We start from the raw sequence: 17,743 nt of genomic DNA on the forward strand, positions 1-17,743 counted from the left end.
CCCTTTTGAAATCCCTGCTTGGGCCCGACCTGCACCTTTAGGTGCCTAGATATCTTTAAAACTCGGGCCCTTAGTTTTTCTGGGCCTGAGTTCCCCACCTGTAAAATGGGGGTAAGAATTCTGCTTTGTCTGTCTAGGCTGTAAGCTCGGAGGAGCAGGGGCTGTCTCTTCCTAGGTGTCCGTACAGCACTTAGCACGATGGGGCATGGGCTCAGTGGGGGCCTCTCGGTGCTACTGTAACATAAATATGATGGACCAGATAACAGCCCCCATAGCTCATGTCTGCTTGGAAGCAGGGGGCTGTTGCTCAGCTACCTGTGGTGTTTGTAACGACCTGGTGCTGGGAAAGACGCTGCATCGGCCGCTCTAGTGCTGGACACTCCCCCTCCACGCAGCAGGGGCCGCTTGGACAGGGGTAGGATAAGCTTCACCGACAACGTGCTTCCCCCAGAGCTGGGAAGACCACAGCTTGGTGCGGCGGGAGCTCAGGCTCTGCCGCGAGGGGCCCAGATTCTCCAGCGTCCTGTGCTGGCAGCACCAGTGCAAAGGGAGTGGTACCGCATCAGCCTGGCGGCACTGAACCGCCCCTTTGCACCAGGGTAAATGACTGCACATGGGGCAGGGCGATGGAAGGTCAGGCCCCCGGGATGCAACTGATGCCAACTTTGCTAGTGTTTTGGGGGAACACGTGCTCCAGTTGACTCAGAAATAGGCTGACAACCAACAAGCAGAGCTGCATGACTGGGGCATTGCTCAGGACTTCCTCCAGTATCTCAGTGGCACCTTAGCTGGCATGGCTGGGGCTGCCACAGCCTCCCAGGGACCACTGATTTGGGCAGAGGGCAAGAGGGAATGGGGCGAGACAAAGCAGGCTGCAGAGAAGCAGCAGGAGCAGCAGAAGGTACTCACCGTGCCACTCACCCCTGGAGAAGCCCAGCACTGAATGCACAAGGAAGCAAGCTGCTCTCTGTCACCGGGGCTGAGGACACTGGGTGGAGGAGGGATGGAGAAGCCTGAGACTGAACAGACACCGGCCGGAGTTGCCTTTCCTTCTCACCTCAGAAGAGGGACAGTCGCGGTAACTCAGGGAGAGCCCAGACTCCGGGCTAGAGAGAGAGGGAGAAGCAAGACACTTTTATGACCACTCAGCACTGAAATGCATTTCAAAGGAAAACAAGGCTGGTTTACAGCATGCATGTGTGCGCGTGTATTCACGTACCAGGGAATAGATGGCCATGTTAACGGCAATAGAATTCGGAGACAAAAACCCAGGACCCACCGAGCTACACAAGACGAGAGAGAGGCGCAGCCAGGAGCTAGTTATTACACCAGGCCTCTCTGTGCCTGACTCTCAGAGCCTTTTGCCTGGTCTGGGTCTCCTTGCAGAGATCAGTTGCTAACAAAGCCAATCCACCCAGAGGGTTTCTAAAATGACACCCTCCCCTGCCTGCTGTTTGCTGGCTCAGCAACATGGCATGGGGCAGTCAGAGGGAGCTAACCGGTTCATTGATCGCCAGCTCCTGTGGATAACGCTTGGCCACGAACATGGCATTTCTTCCCACCCTGCCTCCTTGCTGGGCAGGGCTGGAATAGCAAGCAGGGCTGCAGGTCAGGCTTGAGGTGCACGGGCAGAGCTGTGGGGAGCCCAAGGATATCCCTCCAGTACAAAGGTTTGATGGGCAGAAGCTCTTCTGACAGCCATCCTGGTCACATGGCACTGCTCCTGGTACCTGTTCTGAGGCTGCTCCAAGCCATGTTTTGGAGCTAGGCATCCCAGGGAAGGCTACATCTCTAGTCTCCCCATGGCAGCACTGGCCAGTTTGCAAGCAGCGTCAGCAGCGTTGGCTTGGTCCCCGTGGGTTCTGAGGCACTGCGGATACCTGGCAGCTAAAGGAAGTGCACCATGGGCAGTCGTTAGAATGCAGGCTGCAGATTAACATGGAGACCCCGGGCCTGCCAATGCGTCAATGCAGTCCACTCTGGCAACTTGCACTGGGGGCTGTAGTGAGGTGTGACTGGCAGCTGCTAAGGAGAGACCCTGGATTGGACTGGTGAGGGCCATAATTGCCAACTTTCACGTGGTAAATAAGCACCTCGATTTTCACAATAAGCCAAAAATCAAGCTAATCCCATTTCAAAACAAGGCCAAAACAAGCCACTTCCTAAGAACCCCAATACTCTATGTGACTAGATCCCCCCGGCGTGCAGTCTGGGACTGTGGTGGGCCGGCTGTGCACCCCTGACTCTCTCCCCCCTTGCCCCTGCTTGCCGGGAGCCGATCAAAAAAGAGAAACAACAAGCTACAAGCCAAAACTAGCCAACAAGCAACTCACAAGCCAATTAAGCCAAAAACAAGGCCAATTTCTGCATTTTTCCCGCGGGTTTGGCATGTCTGGAAGTCAGGATTGAGGTGCATTGGCAGAGGTGTGTGAGGGGGGCAGGACTAGAGTAGCGAGGGGTGCTGCAGTTTGGAACCGAGGTGTTTAGCAGGCTTGTATGTGCAAAGGCTCAAGACTGGGATAGCAGCGGGCATTACAGGTCAGGAGTGAGCATCTGCAGAGCAATTAGTGGCCCCGGGAGTGAAAAAGCAGTGGATGCTCCAGGTCCAGATTGTGATGCAGCAGCAGCAGCATGATCTAAAGGCCAAGGATCAAAACAGCAGAGGCTGCAGCAGGGCACGATCACGGTGCACAGGCAGAGCTGCCAGGACTGGAATCGCAGAGGGATGGCAGGGCAGGAGAGGATTGGAGGGGACTCACAGAGCCGCGTGTGCAGAGCCCAGGACTGGGATGAGGGGGCTGCAGGTCAGGACTGGTTCCAGTCACATAACTAAGGCAAAGAAGAGTTACCCGCCTCCCATTTTCACTCCCATAGCCCATTGCAAGATCATCACTGGGCTGCTGGGCCCTGCTGGATTCCCAAGTTCTCCTCCCCTTCCCATCCATCCGACGCAGTGCAGCAAGCAACAGTGGTGGCATCAGGCTCTGAAAGCAGCTCTTCCGCCCAGGCCTGTCTTTATAACAGGGACACGTTCAAACAGCCTGGGTGGCGGCACAAAGCCAGGCGGCAACACCTTTGAGAATAAATTAACATGGATTAAAAAAACACCCTGCATGCCGTGGAAACCTGTTTAACAAATATCCTCATTACACGCGACACGTGTCTGCACGCGACAGGTCAGCCGCTTCCTTCACGGGACTCCTGGCTGCTGTTTACAAACTATGGCCATCGCCCCAGGCCCTGGGCAAGTCACATCCCTGGTCCGTGCCTCAGTTTCCCCAGGTGTAAAATGGGGATAATGATACTGACCTTCCTGCGTAAAGCGCATGGATAAGTGCCTGAATAAGAGCTAAGTACAGTATCATTATCACAGCTTTCCACCATAGCCTCTCATCAACAACAGTCCTCCATATTCATCCCAGGAAGGAATTAGGCCCTAGGTGGGTCTGAGCAGCTACGGTTGGGTAGGATCTGGATCCAGCCATTCCCAACGCTCACGGGTGTTTCCAGCCAGGCTCATCTATAATACAAGAGTCACTTCATTCACTCTTACTAAAAAGAGGGGAGGGATGGTCTTCCAGCTAAAGCCCAGCTCTAGGAGTGAAGAGACCTTGTAATGCTGGCTGTGCTGCTGACCCTCTGCATGACGCTTCCCCAGACTGTGTCTCAGTTTTCCCATCTGTAAAATGGGGATAAGGACACCTCCTTCATAGGATATGGAGGGGAACTAAGAGGCTGAATTTGGAAGAGCTTGGATGGAAAATGCTATAGAGGTACAAACAGTTCATCTTCACAACCCTGCGGTCCTCTATGTAATAGTTCACCTTGCTCTGGACACTAACCACGTTATTGCTGTGACCCAGGGTTTGAACTAAAATCCTGCAGTGACACAAAACGAATCACTAGCGTTTTGGACTGTAGGTGCAGAGCGATGCAGCATTTTGCAGCCACTTCTGGGGGGAAGCACAGCAGCACACCACAACACTCCAGTGTTTCGGACAGGACGTGAAGAGTGGGGGTACATCTGGACAGCACCTGGCACATTGTGGGTGTTACTGTAATGCAGACAATAATTAGTCATAAAAGAATACTGTCTCCAGGAGGATTTTAAGGAAGCACACCATAGCTACTTGTTCATGAGGCAGGGTGGCCAGTACACCAGAGTTAACCCACCCCTATATTTCTTGAACGGGTTCTCTTTTAAAAAAGCTCAGTAGGGATCTATGTGGAGTGCAGAGGATTGCATGTCTCTTGCATTCATTTCACTTCATTACCCGATAGGTAACCCTAAACACAACTGCAGTGAAGTTGTAAACACACCCGCACTATAAGCCAGGGGGTTAACTTGCCAGCCCCTGCACAGAGAACACTTTCCACCCACAGGATTCCAATCCCTTTCCTTCAGGGCTTTGGTTTCAGTTCTTCAAAAGAAAACTAGTTAACACAAGTCCAACAGATCAGTCACGTCCCTTCCTTCTCCTTGACCCCAGGTCTTCTGGCATGCTTGCGTCACCTGACAGTGCCGGCATACTCCTGGCTCGGTTTGCATTGGTACCTTGTTCTCACTCCCCCCTAGCACTGGGCTACAATGTGCCCGGGTCTAAACCACGGGGATACCACCATTCTTCCCTCCCTGGCACTGCTAACTACTGCAGCATGGCAAAGGCAGAATTTCACGAGGGTCTCAGCGTCCCTACATTCACCCCTTTGACACAGCGCATTCTCTGTGGCTGGCAGAGAGAAACTTGACTCCCAGGCAGAGGTGTCACTAAAGCAGTTTCATTTTCTCCCCTTGATATGTTTTAACCCCAGTGCAATATGTGTAAAATTGGCTTGATAATGCTCAACCCTTTTCTGCTGCTCATCTTGTTGCCTTGCTGATCTCTTAGGATCTGCGGGAACTTGATAAGAGAGTGAGTGTTCTACATGGGGCTGGGAGTGCGGGGCGAGGGAGAAGGTGGGTGTGTGGGCGGGGGAGGTTTAGCACAAAAAACGACAGTAACATGCACAACAAACAGCAGGGAATGTGTGTGTGTGCATAGCACCACAACAAAACAGAGCAAGATGCAACAATATATTCAGCAGCAAACAGCAGTGTCTGTGTGTAGCCCCACAACAAAACAATTGACAGCAATAGTGTGTGTGCGCACGTGTGTGCATAGCACCACAACAAAACAACAGACTAATATACACAACAAAGTGTACGTGTGTGTGTCTGTCTATAAAGCCCTACAATAAAACAGCTGACAGCAGTGGACAGTAACACACGGCAGCAGACGTCAGGGAGTATGTGTGTGTGTGTTTGTGTGTAGACAACAGTGTTGGTCTGAGCGCATACACTTGTGGGTAGAATGTACATTTGCGTGAATGTGTATTTCAATGTACATTTGGGGACGTGAGCATGCAGGTTGTGTTTGTGTGTATGTATGTATGTGCGTACCTTGCAATGACATGATATTTGGTTTTGTGGGGGTGCATTTGCACAGCTGAGTGTGTTACTGAGAGTGTGGTGCTCTGGTGTTATGCAGATATTGCTCTGTCTGCATGTTGTCTGTGTGCATGTGTCTCTCTGTGTTGTTGTATGTGTTGTGCATGGGCGTGTTGCTCTGTATGTGTATGTGTGCATTGCTCTGTGTATTGCTGGCCACTGCTGTGCGGGTTGCTGTTTGCTACAGTGTATATCTGTGTGTTGTGTGTGCTTTGTGTGTATGCTGTATGTTGCTGTGTGTTACATTGTGTATGTGCATACATACATACATCCCTCGGACTGCCTGTGAGGGACAGAGTCAGGCATTTATTTATAGCCAACCCTAAAACACAGGGCAGGATTGGTGGGTTCCTTGGTTATATCACTAAATCCCTTCAAGGCTCTGTTATTTCCATTGCACTGAGCCCTACAACTCCGCCTCTTAACGATGAGCTCAGGCGCTCGCTCCGGCGACCCTTTCAGCACAGAGGGCTGTGGCTGCCAGTGGTCCCCGCTGCTGCACCATCCAGTGGAAAAGCCCCCTCGGCTCCTGTTCCCAAGTTGCTGTGTCTCTCACAGGACAACCAGGCTATAGCACTGAACCCTGCACAGCGAGATAGGCCCTGGTCACGGCTGGGCTGGATTGCTGTAGGGCCCACATGGGGTTGCACCCTTGCGAGCACTCCGGCCTCCCTTAGTGCCCAGTGCGGCAGCCTGTGCGTTATGGCACCAGAAGCCACACCGGCTGCCCGTTCCCTTCCAGCTGCTCATTTACACTCCTAAAGCCCTAAAAGGTGTGGCTCATGGGTTCCTCAGGGACCCCTTTCTCTGCCAGGCATTCAGGGTAATGCCCCCAATGGTTTAATCGCAAGGGGCCAGAGGAGAGGGCATATTTGGGGAGGGCTCCTTGGCTGGAGAATTTACTTTAGGCTTCAGTTTGCCAGAATCTGAGTTTGCGGGGCTCCAGGTCAAGTTACAAGGCCTGTTTGTTCCCCCTGGCTTTTCTGGAGGAGGGATGAGAAGCTGGAGGTGGGGAGGGTGGGAAAGAGCCAGGAGTCATTGGGGGAATTTGTTATTGGATTCACACGCTTGATCTGAAATGTCGCTGAAATTTTTTTTACACTGTCCATGTGGCCAGAGGGCTGGATGGATGCACATAAAATAGCACAGAATGTCGCTCTTTTCCATCCCTCGATCTCAAAGCGCTGCACAATGGAGAATCCAGATCACGGTCTTTGTTTTATAGACGGGGAACCCAAAGCATAGAGAGAGGAAGCGATTTATCCAAGGTCAGCCAGTGAGCAGTGATGAAAGCAGACTGCAGCTCACCCCACTAGCCCCAAGAGTCCCCTGCTCTCCCCACTAGAGCACACTCCCTCCTAGAGACCTGGGAGAGGAACCCTGGAATCTTGAGTAACAGCCCTATTCGGTTTCCGGCTCAGCCTTTGCCAGAGTCAAACTAACGGCCAGAGACATTCATCTGATAAATTCTGTTGCATACCCTGTAAGTACCTGTGGTGGGGTTTCCAGCCTTCACAGAGAGCTTCCCATGCCAGAGTGCTGCAGACAATCCAGGAGCAAGATGACCCGCTGTTAGTAATTAACTCCCCTGAGACACTTCGCCTGCCCCTGAGGCTGGCTTCGGGAGGTGAGGGGTTACAGTCACCTGGAGGAGATAATCCATCAGCTAATTGGGAAGGTCAGCATGCTAAGAACAAACTAACAAGAGTTGATGCTGCATCCACAAACAGCAGGGCTTTCCGGTCAGTGCTACCAGGGGGAGGCTTTGGTGAGACAAGACCGTGAGCTCCCTGACTAGTTTGGAGAGAGTGCAGGCAAAACAACTGCCAGCTGTCAAGCAGCAAAATTTGGGTCCAGATCTGTCCCTTCAGTGCCCAGAGTTCTGGGACTTTGCTTTGGCCCTCTAGAAAACTGGGATCTGGGTCCAGATTTCAAACCGCAAGTGTCTCAGACCCAGGGGTTGGGTTCAGCCCCAGCTTCGATGCTTTCATTATAGTTGATGAGGTTTTCAGGGGATTCGATGAAAAAGTTTCCTAAAAAACAGTTTGCCTGAGAAGCAAAAGATCCTGGAATCTTCTCTAAGGCTGCATCTACGGCCAGGGAGAGCCCTGAAGGCGCTGCATGCCTCACCTTCTCCATCCTCTCAGACCTGTAAAGGCTAGTTGTCCTCCTCTGTGCTGTATAAACTGTATCAACACTATTTTAGAGGGAGCTCGCTGCCACTCCACTCCCAGTTTCTCCCAGCAGGAGGCACCGTAGAGAACAGGTACAAGAGAGCTGACCATAGGCAAGTTCGCGGCCTCTCCAGTTCCACCTTCCACTTGGAAGCACCTGGTGCAGATGAGCGTTCTGCTGGGCACCAGCTTGGCCTTCCCTGGCCAGAGCTGCCTCTCTGCCTTGTTCTGATGCCAGCTCTTCCCTCCTTTAGCAAAGCGGCAAAGGGTTAAGTGGCTTGGCTGGCTCACATGACTCTCTGGGGATGCCGTTTTTCAGAAGATCAGAGGGGATTAGGTTGAAATATCAGGAGGAGAATTTTCTGTTGCTTGACTCCCCCTGTCCCCCACCCTCCCCAACAACCACCGCAACCCAGCTTCCTATCCCCCTCCACCCCCCTCTCATGTGCCACTCAGTCCAGCAGGGATATGCAGCAGGGCATGAAGAAATCTGGGTAAGGGGACGATTCTTCTGCTAAGCGGTCCATGGGTTATTTCCTCCTCGTTGCCCGGAGCCTTGCGTGGGCTATTCATAGTTCATTCGGGATCTGCGACGGGGACGTCTTTCCAGATAGTAAACCTGTGGAATGGAGCAGGACTGCTCTTGGGGGTAGAGATTTAAATACGGTGCGGAGGGTGGCATGGAGTGGTTATAATGGATGGAGGGGACGCACATAACCTAGTGCTGCTGGTATCTGAGTGTACTGGAGGACAGAGGGAGCTGTTGGGGGTCGGCATTATCCCGCCCCTGCTGAGAGACGAAGAAGCCTCCAGCCACTTCCGATGTTATTCTCCCTCTGTTTTAATGCAGCCAGGATCTGAATGCGAAAGGGAAGGGTGGCGCAGCTGGGACCAGGGGAGGCCAGGCTCCCGAGGCGCCTTATCCCAGCCCATCCCTCTGCAGTGGTTTCGAGTACAGACACCTCCCATTGTAGAAGTTATTGACTTGAATAACATTGCTCGACCGCTCACGTGACCCGAGACTGTGACAGTAGCAGCAAGATGCCAAGCTGCCCAGCTCTTGCTCTCTGCATGTGATAGACTTACATGCAGGGCTGCAAGGGGGCTGAGCTGGCCCTGAACTGGTCCCAAGGGCAGGGCAGGGTCTTGCTTCTGGACCAGTGTCAGAGAAGCCAAGAAATGGATGGACATATAGATTCCTCTCCCATGCCAGGAGAGGAGACTTTTAATACAGGAGTGTGGTCTAAAAGGGCCTGTCTCTATGGCTGTATGATGAAGCTAGCCTAGGGCACTCCCCAGTGTACATGGGCTGCACCAGTGTAATATGGAACTTGTACCAGTCCGACTTACTTATGGTTTATTTTAGTCCAGTATGTAAAGGGTTATTTACTTCACAATATACACACATGAGGACTATGCTAGATTCTCTGGGAGCTACTGCATTCCCATGGATTTCAAAGACTTGGGAACTTGCAAAATAGGTCACATTGTTGCAACCAGCGTTCTAGCCTTCACCTGCTAGTCTAATTAAATTTGAGTATGGCTGACTCTGAAGCTAGAGATGTGGAAAGAAATGGTTTTTCTGACCTGTTCAGAGGAGAGAGCTGGCTGCTGAGCCGGTCAAGCAGCTGTTTTGATCTCTGTCAGTCCATGCATGCCTTGTCTTTGCTTTAATAAATGCGGAGTGGTTTTGGGGTACAAAATCCAAGTGAGTGCTTTTCAATTCTTCAGTACCTAGCTGCTGGGTTCAGGGCTGTCCTAAGAAAAGATGGTGTAGTAAAGATGAGTATTTTTAGGATCATGAATTCAGCATTCCAAAGCTCATTGTTGGCCCTGGCTGAATTGGGGACTTATAGCCTACCTGGCAAAACTCCCTTTTCCTTTTCAACTGGATGCAGTGCTTTTCATTCCCCTCTCTCCCTGCACCCTCCCCCACCCCTGCAAACCCAAAGTTTTCTTCAGGGTTGCTCTAGTCTGTTAAGTGGCTGTTACATTCCTCCCCCCCGCCACCCCAGAAATGGCCACTTTTTATGTACAGAACAGCCTCCCTGACTGATCTGTAGGGGCATTATTCTCTTCTCTTTCAAATCCCTCTAAGTCTTGATACCTGTGAGAAACCAGCCAATAAATGATGGCTGGCGGGGCAGGCAGGATTAGCTGGCACTGTCTTTCTTCATTTATTTCTAAAAATGACAAATGTATTCTTAAAAATTGGTCTTTATTTGATTTGGTCCTTCTCCCCCATCCTTCATATGTCACTTGGCTTCTCAGATTGTAAACTTTTTGGGGGAGGGACCATAACTTTGCTTTGTGTAAAGCATCTAGTACATCTAGGCAGTGTGGCCTAGTGGATATAGCATTGGACTAGGACTTGGATTCTATTCCTGGCTGTCTGTGTGACCTTTGGCAAGTCACTTTCCCACTCTGTGCCTCAGTTTGCCCATCTGTAAAATGGGGTAATGCTCATGACCTCCTCTGTAAAGCTCTTTGAGATCTACTGACAAAACGTGCCATATAGGAGCTGAGTATTATTACAACAGGAACACGGCCTCCGTGGGGTTTCTGTGGGTTACTGTAATCTAATTATTGCATGATGATAATTTCACTTGTGAGCAAAATGGGTGATATGGGGTGTAGTTTGGAAAAGCGGAGTTGGGCTTTTCCCGGTAAACTCGTTTTTTATGGAAAAATGGATTTTTAATCCAATTTGTGTGTGTCTGGAAAAGTTGAGTTTCACTAGAAATTTTCAGGAAAAAAAACCTGAACATTTTTACCCAAGACCAAATATTTTACAGCGTTGGTTTATTTATTTATTTTTTAAAAGGTGGAGATCAATTTTCTGTTGGTTTTTTTAACTGGGAAATTTTCAGCGGGGGCTCCCTATAATGGGCTTTGGCAATGCCTGGCAGCAGCTGGCAGGGCTGGGCTCTGAATGGTGCATTCTCCCCCTCTGAACCCTGTCCTTCCTCCAACCAGTGCATGCGGTCTGGTGCTTCCCGGAGAGCGGCCGACTGTGTGCATTAAACCCTGAGGAACGGGAACCATGTCGGGCTCCTACGATGAGTCTGCAGCGGCTGCGGAGGAAATAACCGACAGCTTCTGGGAGGTGAGTTCCCCCACCGAGGCCCCCTGAGAGACATTGAGCAAGCAGGGAGGAGCAACAGATTGTACCTGTTGCCTCCCCTGGTGCCTGGGTGGGCTCTGCTGGTGGAATAGTCAGGTGCTCCCACAGCCCTGGAGGGTGGCATCTCTGCTCGCTAGGGTTTGCTCTGCTCTCTTTTCTGAGCAAACTCGCCGCTAGAGGGCGCCATCGACCTCCTCAAGCAGCCACGTTTTCAAACCGAGGTGGCAAAACCATACCAACGGGAAGCTCCCCCTGCTGGCTGGGCCCAGCAGAGACCCTCATCCGCCCCGCCTGACCACCCCTGCAAGAGGCTGAGCTCCCCGTGATCGTCAGAGCCAGGGACAACCCCCGGCGGCTTGACGGCTCACTGGAACCCAGTCTCCTGCCCCAGGCGGCACGAGCTGTCGCGGAGCATCGAATGCCGGTTGCGTTGGAATTACAGCTGCAGTCACTGCGCTCTCAGGGCCTGAGCAGCAGAAGCCCTGCGTGTGTTCCCGGTTCAGCATCCAGCTCGGGGCTCGGCCACCGCCGTAGGGTGCCTCGGAAGCTCAGCGACCTTGCACGGGGGAGTGAGTTATGGAGAGAATGCGGTGTTCTCTTTCTTTCTTTTGAATGTGACCCTCTGAAACGCAGCCTGGCAGGGCACAGGCCTCTCCTCTCTGGAGAGCAGCGTTTCAGTCCTGTCGCAAGTCACGCGTGAAGGGAAATCACCTGGTTTTGGCCTAATCCCATCCAGCCACAGCGCGAGACAACGGGGGGCGGGGGGAGAGGAGGGCTACTGGGAAGCAACGTGAATTAAAATAGACCAGCTTCAGTCTCCAACCTCTCACCCGCCCACTCCTCTCCTGAGCCAGTCTAGCACCACTCACTCCAGAAATGGCTGATTTCACCCCCAGCCCTCTCCACCCAGCCCCCGGTTCAGTTCGGCCTGGGGCCGGCGCTCACCATTCCCTCCTGTCTCCAGAGTGGGCAGGGCTTGGCCACAGCTGGCTGCTGTTCCCAGCCAGCTGTCCATCTCTCCGGCAGGTGGGGAACTACAAGCGGACGGTGAAGCGGATTGACGACGGGCACCGGCTCTGCAATGACCTGATGAACTGCATCCACGAGCGGGCCAAGATCGAGAAGGCCTACGCCCAGCAGCTGACCGACTGGTCCAAGAGGTGGAAGCAGCTGATCGAGAAAGGTATCGCGGCTCTGCCTCTGTCCCCAGCCCTTCATGGTGTGGGGGCACTGCAGCATTCATCCCACCAGGGAGAAACCCCAGAATGGGAACGGAGCTCATACATTTACCCCCTGCAAATTCTTTAGATCTATATTTTGATGTCCTCTAATAACTAGAGCAAGTTGGCTGGTGGTGCATGCCCTACTGCCCTTTTCTGGATGGAATCAGAACTGCTTGATTGTGTGGCATAGGTCCCACACTGCTAATGGAGATTCTCCTCTAGCTCATGCAGCAGGGGCCTGGTTTTTTTGGAGCTGGAGGATCTCAATTCTCTCCCCGCCCTCTGTTGCTGTGAAGTCCCACCAGGTAACAGCTGTGGGCTTGCTGCCAGCCCCGAATTAGCATCCAATTCAGCAGGCTGTCCAGATTCAAAGAATCAACTTGTTTGGTTTCAACCCCATCAGTCTCCCAGTCATAAATATGCCAGTCAGGGGTATTTCAGACCTCACAAGGGGCAGCAGCATGGCCTATGGGTTAGAACTAGGGACAAGGAAACAGGACTCCTGGATTCCATTCCTGACTCGACCCCTGACTTGCTGCACTTCCTTTAACAAATCACCACCCCTCCACCTGCTCTGTGCCTCAGTTTCCCCAGCCATGAAATGGGCACTTTGCGGGACTCATGGACAGGAGCCACTAGAGAAGGGCTGGGCATTGCCATGACATCGATTACTTACCTCAGCCCCATCCCCCAGGCCCGCAGTACGGCAGCTTGGAGAGGGCTTGGGGAGCCATGATGACGGAGGCGGACAAGGTGAGCGAGCTGCATCAGGACGTGAAGAACAGCCTGCTGAACGAGGACTTTGAGAAGGTGAAGAACTGGCAGAAGGACGCCTACCACAAGCAGATCATGGGAGGCTTCAAGGAGGCCAAGGAGGCAGACGATGGCTTCCGGAAAGCACAGAAACCCTGGGCCAAGAAAATGAAGGAGGTAGGAGGCGGGACAGGGTGGAGCGGGCCTGCTGATGGAGAGGTGAACCACTGAGAGCCTGATGAGGTCAGGGAGGAAAGAGCCCACCTACTGTACCCACAGGGCCGCTGGGATGGGGGCCAGGTGCCCAAGCCACTCACACGGGCACCAGAGCACGTGGCGGGGCGGGGGAGAAGGTGCAGCTGTATGGCCAGAGGTATTGGTTGTACCTTGGGAGCAGTTAGGAGGAAGATGCCTGGTGTAACCACAGAGGCACCAGTCACAGCTTGCAGGGGTGCGGGGCGCATAGTGTCCAGGGGATCCCCATCTCTGATGGGGCACCAGGACTGGTACCTGTTGTGCCATTGGGAGAACCAGTCATTCCTCAAGGGGCGGTAGACAAATGCCTGTTTTGCCCGTGGAGTTCCCCATTCAGCACCTCTTGCACTGTTCCTGAGAAGCTGGCCAAGTTCCCAAGGGCTGAACGTAGGAAGCAGGAACAGGATCAGGGGACCCTCTTTTTGTTCGGTGTCTGTGCAGCGCCTAGCACAGGGGGGTCCCGGCCCAGGACTGGGGCTCCTAGGTGCTACTGCAGTACACACGATAATAATTTGTACCTGCCCGTTCTTCGGCCACCGACCCCAGAGGAACTCAGTTCCGAACACACCATTGCACTTGGGCAAAGGTGGAATGAGACAAAACCATGCCCAAGTCTCCATTCGCAGGGTTGGGGAGAGACAGCACAAAGGCAGGGTGGAAGCCCAATTAGAGCACAGAGATGTTTAGGGGAAGGGATAAGGGTTACGGGTTGAACATCTGCAAACATCTGCCCTGGGTTCCTTCCCTCCCCCACCCCACCTCCTGTCAACAGGTGGAGACGGCCAAGAAAGCTTATCACCTGGCGTGCAAAGAGGAGAAGCTGGCCATGACCCGGGAAGCCAACAGCAAGGCGGAGCAGTCCATCACTGCAGACCAGCAGAAGAAGCTCCAGGACAAGGTGGAAAAGTGCAAGCAAGATGTGCAAAAGGTGCAAGCTGCTGCCCTTGAGGGAAGGGGGAGGGGGGCCAGACACACGCCCAGCTCCCTACGGGTCTATGGTGACTCATGCTGGCAGAGCAGCCTGTGGGAAACTTGCCTCGCTGCCAGGGCTCTGTGGCTACATAGTTCCAGCCTCCAGGGCAGCCAGGACACATTGCACTGGCACTTAGAACCAGGAGAGACGGGAGAACCTGCCTGGAACCCCACTCTCTGTCTCCTCCAGGAAGAGGCCTTACCAGGTTATCAGAGGCTACTGGCCTTTTTTGTCCTTGAAAGAGGGGCTCTGGCGATACAGCTGCTTCTCCCATCTCCCCTTCCACAAAGGATCTCAGCCCCTGAGCCAACCCCAAACAACTGGCGTCTGGGTGCAGCAGGTGCAGCTGGTGGGGCTGCGGGTGCAGCGGAAGCAACAGTTAGGGGAGAGAAGGCCCGCTCCCCTGCTGGCACAAAGCAGCATCACTCCAAGGGAGTCAGACCCCCACCCGGTGTAAATGAGTGTCTCTCCAGGGGAGTCAGGTCCCCAGGTAGCATAAATCACAGCTCCATTGACGTCAGGGCTTCAGCTGATTTGTCCCAGCTGACGGTCTAGGTTCCCTGCCCTCACAGAAACGGAGATGGGTTCATCACAAGCTGGACACGGGGTGGGGAGAGGCTCTGCCAGGGCCCAGGCAAGGAGCTCTGGGGGCCTGGGCTTTAGCCTTGGCCCCGGGTTGTGCCCGCAGACCCAAGAGAAGTACGAGAAGGTGCTGGAGGAGCTGAACAAGTGCACCCCGCAGTACATGGAGAGCATGGAGCAGGTGTTTGAGCAGTGCCAGCAGTTCGAGGAGAAGAGGCTCATTTTCCTGAAGGAGGTGCTGCTGGACATCAAGCGGCACCTGAACCTGGCCGAGAGCAGCAGGTAACCACGTCCACGGGGGTGGTGGGGAGAGCGAGGGCAGCAGCGTATAGGAACTAGAGGAATCTCCAGTGATTTGACTGGCCGGGCTGCCATGAACCAGGCCCCAGAGGATGCTGGATGAGGCTCCCAAAGGCCAGTCAGACCCAGTCACGCTAAGGGCAGATGGAGGGCACAGGGCTGGAAGCAGTGACTCCAGCCACATCTAGGGATATCCCTGGATCAATGGCCAGGCCAGGCGGATTTGTGCAGTGGCCTGGCTCCCTCCTGTGGCCATCAGGAGGAATGCCAGTTCTGAGTTCGCTTGGGAGTCCCACTTGCCCCGTAGTTCCGATCCGTCCCCCCATAACCGCCCCCGACCGCTGCCTTCTCTGCCAGTAAGCGTCCACAGTCCTTCCCCGGCTCAGCTCGAAGGAGCTTCTGTCGTCCGTGAGCGCAGGGGGCACCCGGGGCTCCTCACTTCTGCTTTGCTTGTGACCTCCCTCAGCTACACCACCGTCTACCGCGAGCTGGAGCAAACCATCCGCATGGCGGACGCGCAGGAGGACCTCAGGTGGTTCCGCGGCACCAGCGGCCCGGGGATGCCTATGAACTGGCCCCAGTTTGAGGTGAGGCTCCCGCCTGCCCCGTTCCGGCTGCCGTAAATGGGGAGGGGACAGGGAGGGGTTTGCACTGGGCATGGGGAGGGGACCGTGGTGGGCAGGTGGGTGAAGAGAGCCTGGCAGGCGCACAGGGGCACATGTTGCTTTGTGTCTCCAGGAGTGGAACCTGGACATCACGCACACGATAACAAGGCGAGAGAAGATTAAGAAGAACGAAGGGGTGACCCTGACCAACGCCACTGCAGTGAGCGAGTCAGCAGCAGTGGCCGGGGACCGCGGCAGGTGACAGCGCCCAAGCTGCGAGAGGGGGCCCTCCGATTTCCAGTCCACAGGGAGGGATGGGGAGGGCTGCAGAGACACAGTGGAGGTCGGGGGGAGCGGGAAGCAGGGAACATACATCTGTTATTCTTTGTTTAGAAGCCCTCTCATACAATTTATTTCCACTGCGGGCGGTTCCTGGGGGATACGCCGCGATACAGCCGAGGGTCTTTGGTGCCAGTCCTGTAACGTCTGGCTCTGGGGCAGCGATCTGAGTGCCAGTGTGACTCCGCCCCTTGTCAGGTGAAATCCAGCTGTTGAGGCCCCAGCTCTCTCTGTGTCTGGGGAAGGCCCTGACAGCTTACATTCCCTCTTCTGCTGGGACCCACACACTCCTGCCCCCTGCGTCCGGGCCTCCCTCCCTCCCTCTCTTCACAGCACTTTCTACCTGCTTTGTGTTCCCAGCGTGAGCAGCTACGAGCGCAGCCAGCCCTACACTACTGAGTGGTCGGACGACGAGGGCGGCAACTCCCTCAGCGCCAGCGAGGCCAACGGCGGCACCAACCCCTTTGAGGAGGAGCCGGCGGGGAAAGGAATGCGTGTGCGGGCTCTATATGACTACGACGGGCAGGAGCAGGATGAGCTGAGCTTCAAAGCGGGTATGGCACAGGGCACGCCCGGCAGCTGGCTCTAGCACCCTGGCACAGCAGAGGTTAGGGCAGGGGGTGGGGGTGGGAAGCTTGCCCTTTTAAGAGACTTCTGCCCAGCCAGGGGTCTGGGGCTACATAAGAGGGATTTTGTTGTTTTGTGAAAGTTTGAGTTAACGCAGTGGTGCCATGTCTGAATTATCCAAGCCCCCCAGTGTTTACCTTGAACATAGAGGACAGGGGGGAAGTTTTTGGCTCCTCACACACTTATATAACACAAACAAGGCATGGCTGGTTTGGCTCCAACTTTGCAGAAACCCCTCCCTCATGGCCTGAGCCTGGAACACGTCCATCCAGTGGGAGTAACTTTGGGAACGGTATGAGTTAACTAGGGTAGTGCAGAAGGGAAGTTGGGACACAACACACAGATCCATAGAATCCACTTTTTCAATCTCTGTTACATGTCCCCTTGCGGTAGCTGGATAAGTACCTTCCACTGCTATCAGCCAGTGGAGTTACTCCTTCAGCTCAAGTAGTAGAGAGCCAGACTGGAAATTCAAGGTTCGGGCCCCTCTAACCATCCATGGTGTGTGCATTGAGGGTTAGAGGGCCACAGATGGCGGACTGGCAGTGAATTCTTCATTTCTGCTTTTTGCCTCAGGCGACGAATTAACCAAATTAGGTGAAGAAGATGAACAAGGATGGTGCAAAGGGCGTCTAGACAATGGGCAACTCGGCCTTTACCCAGCCAACTATGTGGAGTCAATCTAACCTCGTGGTGTTCTCGTCTTTGCTGTCAGAAAATAAACCCTCCATCGTCGTCATTTCTCTGCATCAGCCAACCAGCCATCTTGCCGTCTGGTCACTCACTCTGCACCGTTAGAGATTCAAGCATATTTTCCAACCAAGCTTTTATTTTTTTAAGAGCCGTCTCTGAAGAGTATTTTGCCTACTGGCTTTTCTTCCTCTTCTTCTTTTAAGATAATGTGAAGCGAAAGGTCGACGTTGTCCGTCTTTTTTTTTTTTTTTTCTCCAAAGCAAAAAGCCAATACCTCAAGATTTTAAAGCCCAACCAATGAGAACATTTCCAGGGCTTCTGATTGGTTGGTTTTTAAGGCCATTGTAATCATAAGCCGCCTTCCCATTGGCTGGAACTGTTCTGAAACTCATGGCGCGTCAACTGCTGGGACCGGTCAAATTTGCCCTATTGGAACATAACCAAATTAAAATGGGAGAATGGAATTTATCCCCTTTTATTTATGTACAGATTTTTATACTCACCCTCCCTATTCATTGTCTCTCCAGTTTCTCCGTCCTTGGGGAAGGAAGGGGGGAGGGAATCTCCCTACCTATCCCTTGCCCTCTCCCATTCATCCCAAACCACG

General features: G+C 53.6%; 1 protein-coding gene across 2 annotated transcripts in view; it reads left to right on the forward strand.

Moving 5' to 3' along the window:
- The window catches only part of PACSIN1 (protein kinase C and casein kinase substrate in neurons 1), a 51,122-nt gene extending 33,727 nt beyond the window's left edge, over positions 1–17,395 (forward strand). For both annotated transcript variants that reach the window (XM_074936320.1, XM_074936319.1), the window contains exons 2-10: positions 10,639–10,768; positions 11,813–11,969; positions 12,704–12,939; positions 13,790–13,945; positions 14,679–14,854; positions 15,339–15,459; positions 15,611–15,735; positions 16,177–16,370; positions 17,020–17,395. In XM_074936320.1, the coding sequence (XP_074792421.1) occupies positions 10,706–10,768; positions 11,813–11,969; positions 12,704–12,939; positions 13,790–13,945; positions 14,679–14,854; positions 15,339–15,459; positions 15,611–15,735; positions 16,177–16,370; positions 17,020–17,129 (1,338 nt within the window). In that variant the 5' untranslated portion in view covers positions 10,639–10,705 and the 3' untranslated portion in view covers positions 17,130–17,395. The remainder of the gene's footprint in view (positions 1–10,638; positions 10,769–11,812; positions 11,970–12,703; positions 12,940–13,789; positions 13,946–14,678; positions 14,855–15,338; positions 15,460–15,610; positions 15,736–16,176; positions 16,371–17,019) is intronic.
- The last annotated feature ends 348 nt before the right edge of the window (positions 17,396–17,743 follow it).

The sequence above is a fragment of the Natator depressus genome, chromosome 21 (assembly GCF_965152275.1).
Source record: "Natator depressus isolate rNatDep1 chromosome 21, rNatDep2.hap1, whole genome shotgun sequence".
NCBI lineage: Eukaryota > Metazoa > Chordata > Testudines > Cheloniidae > Natator > Natator depressus.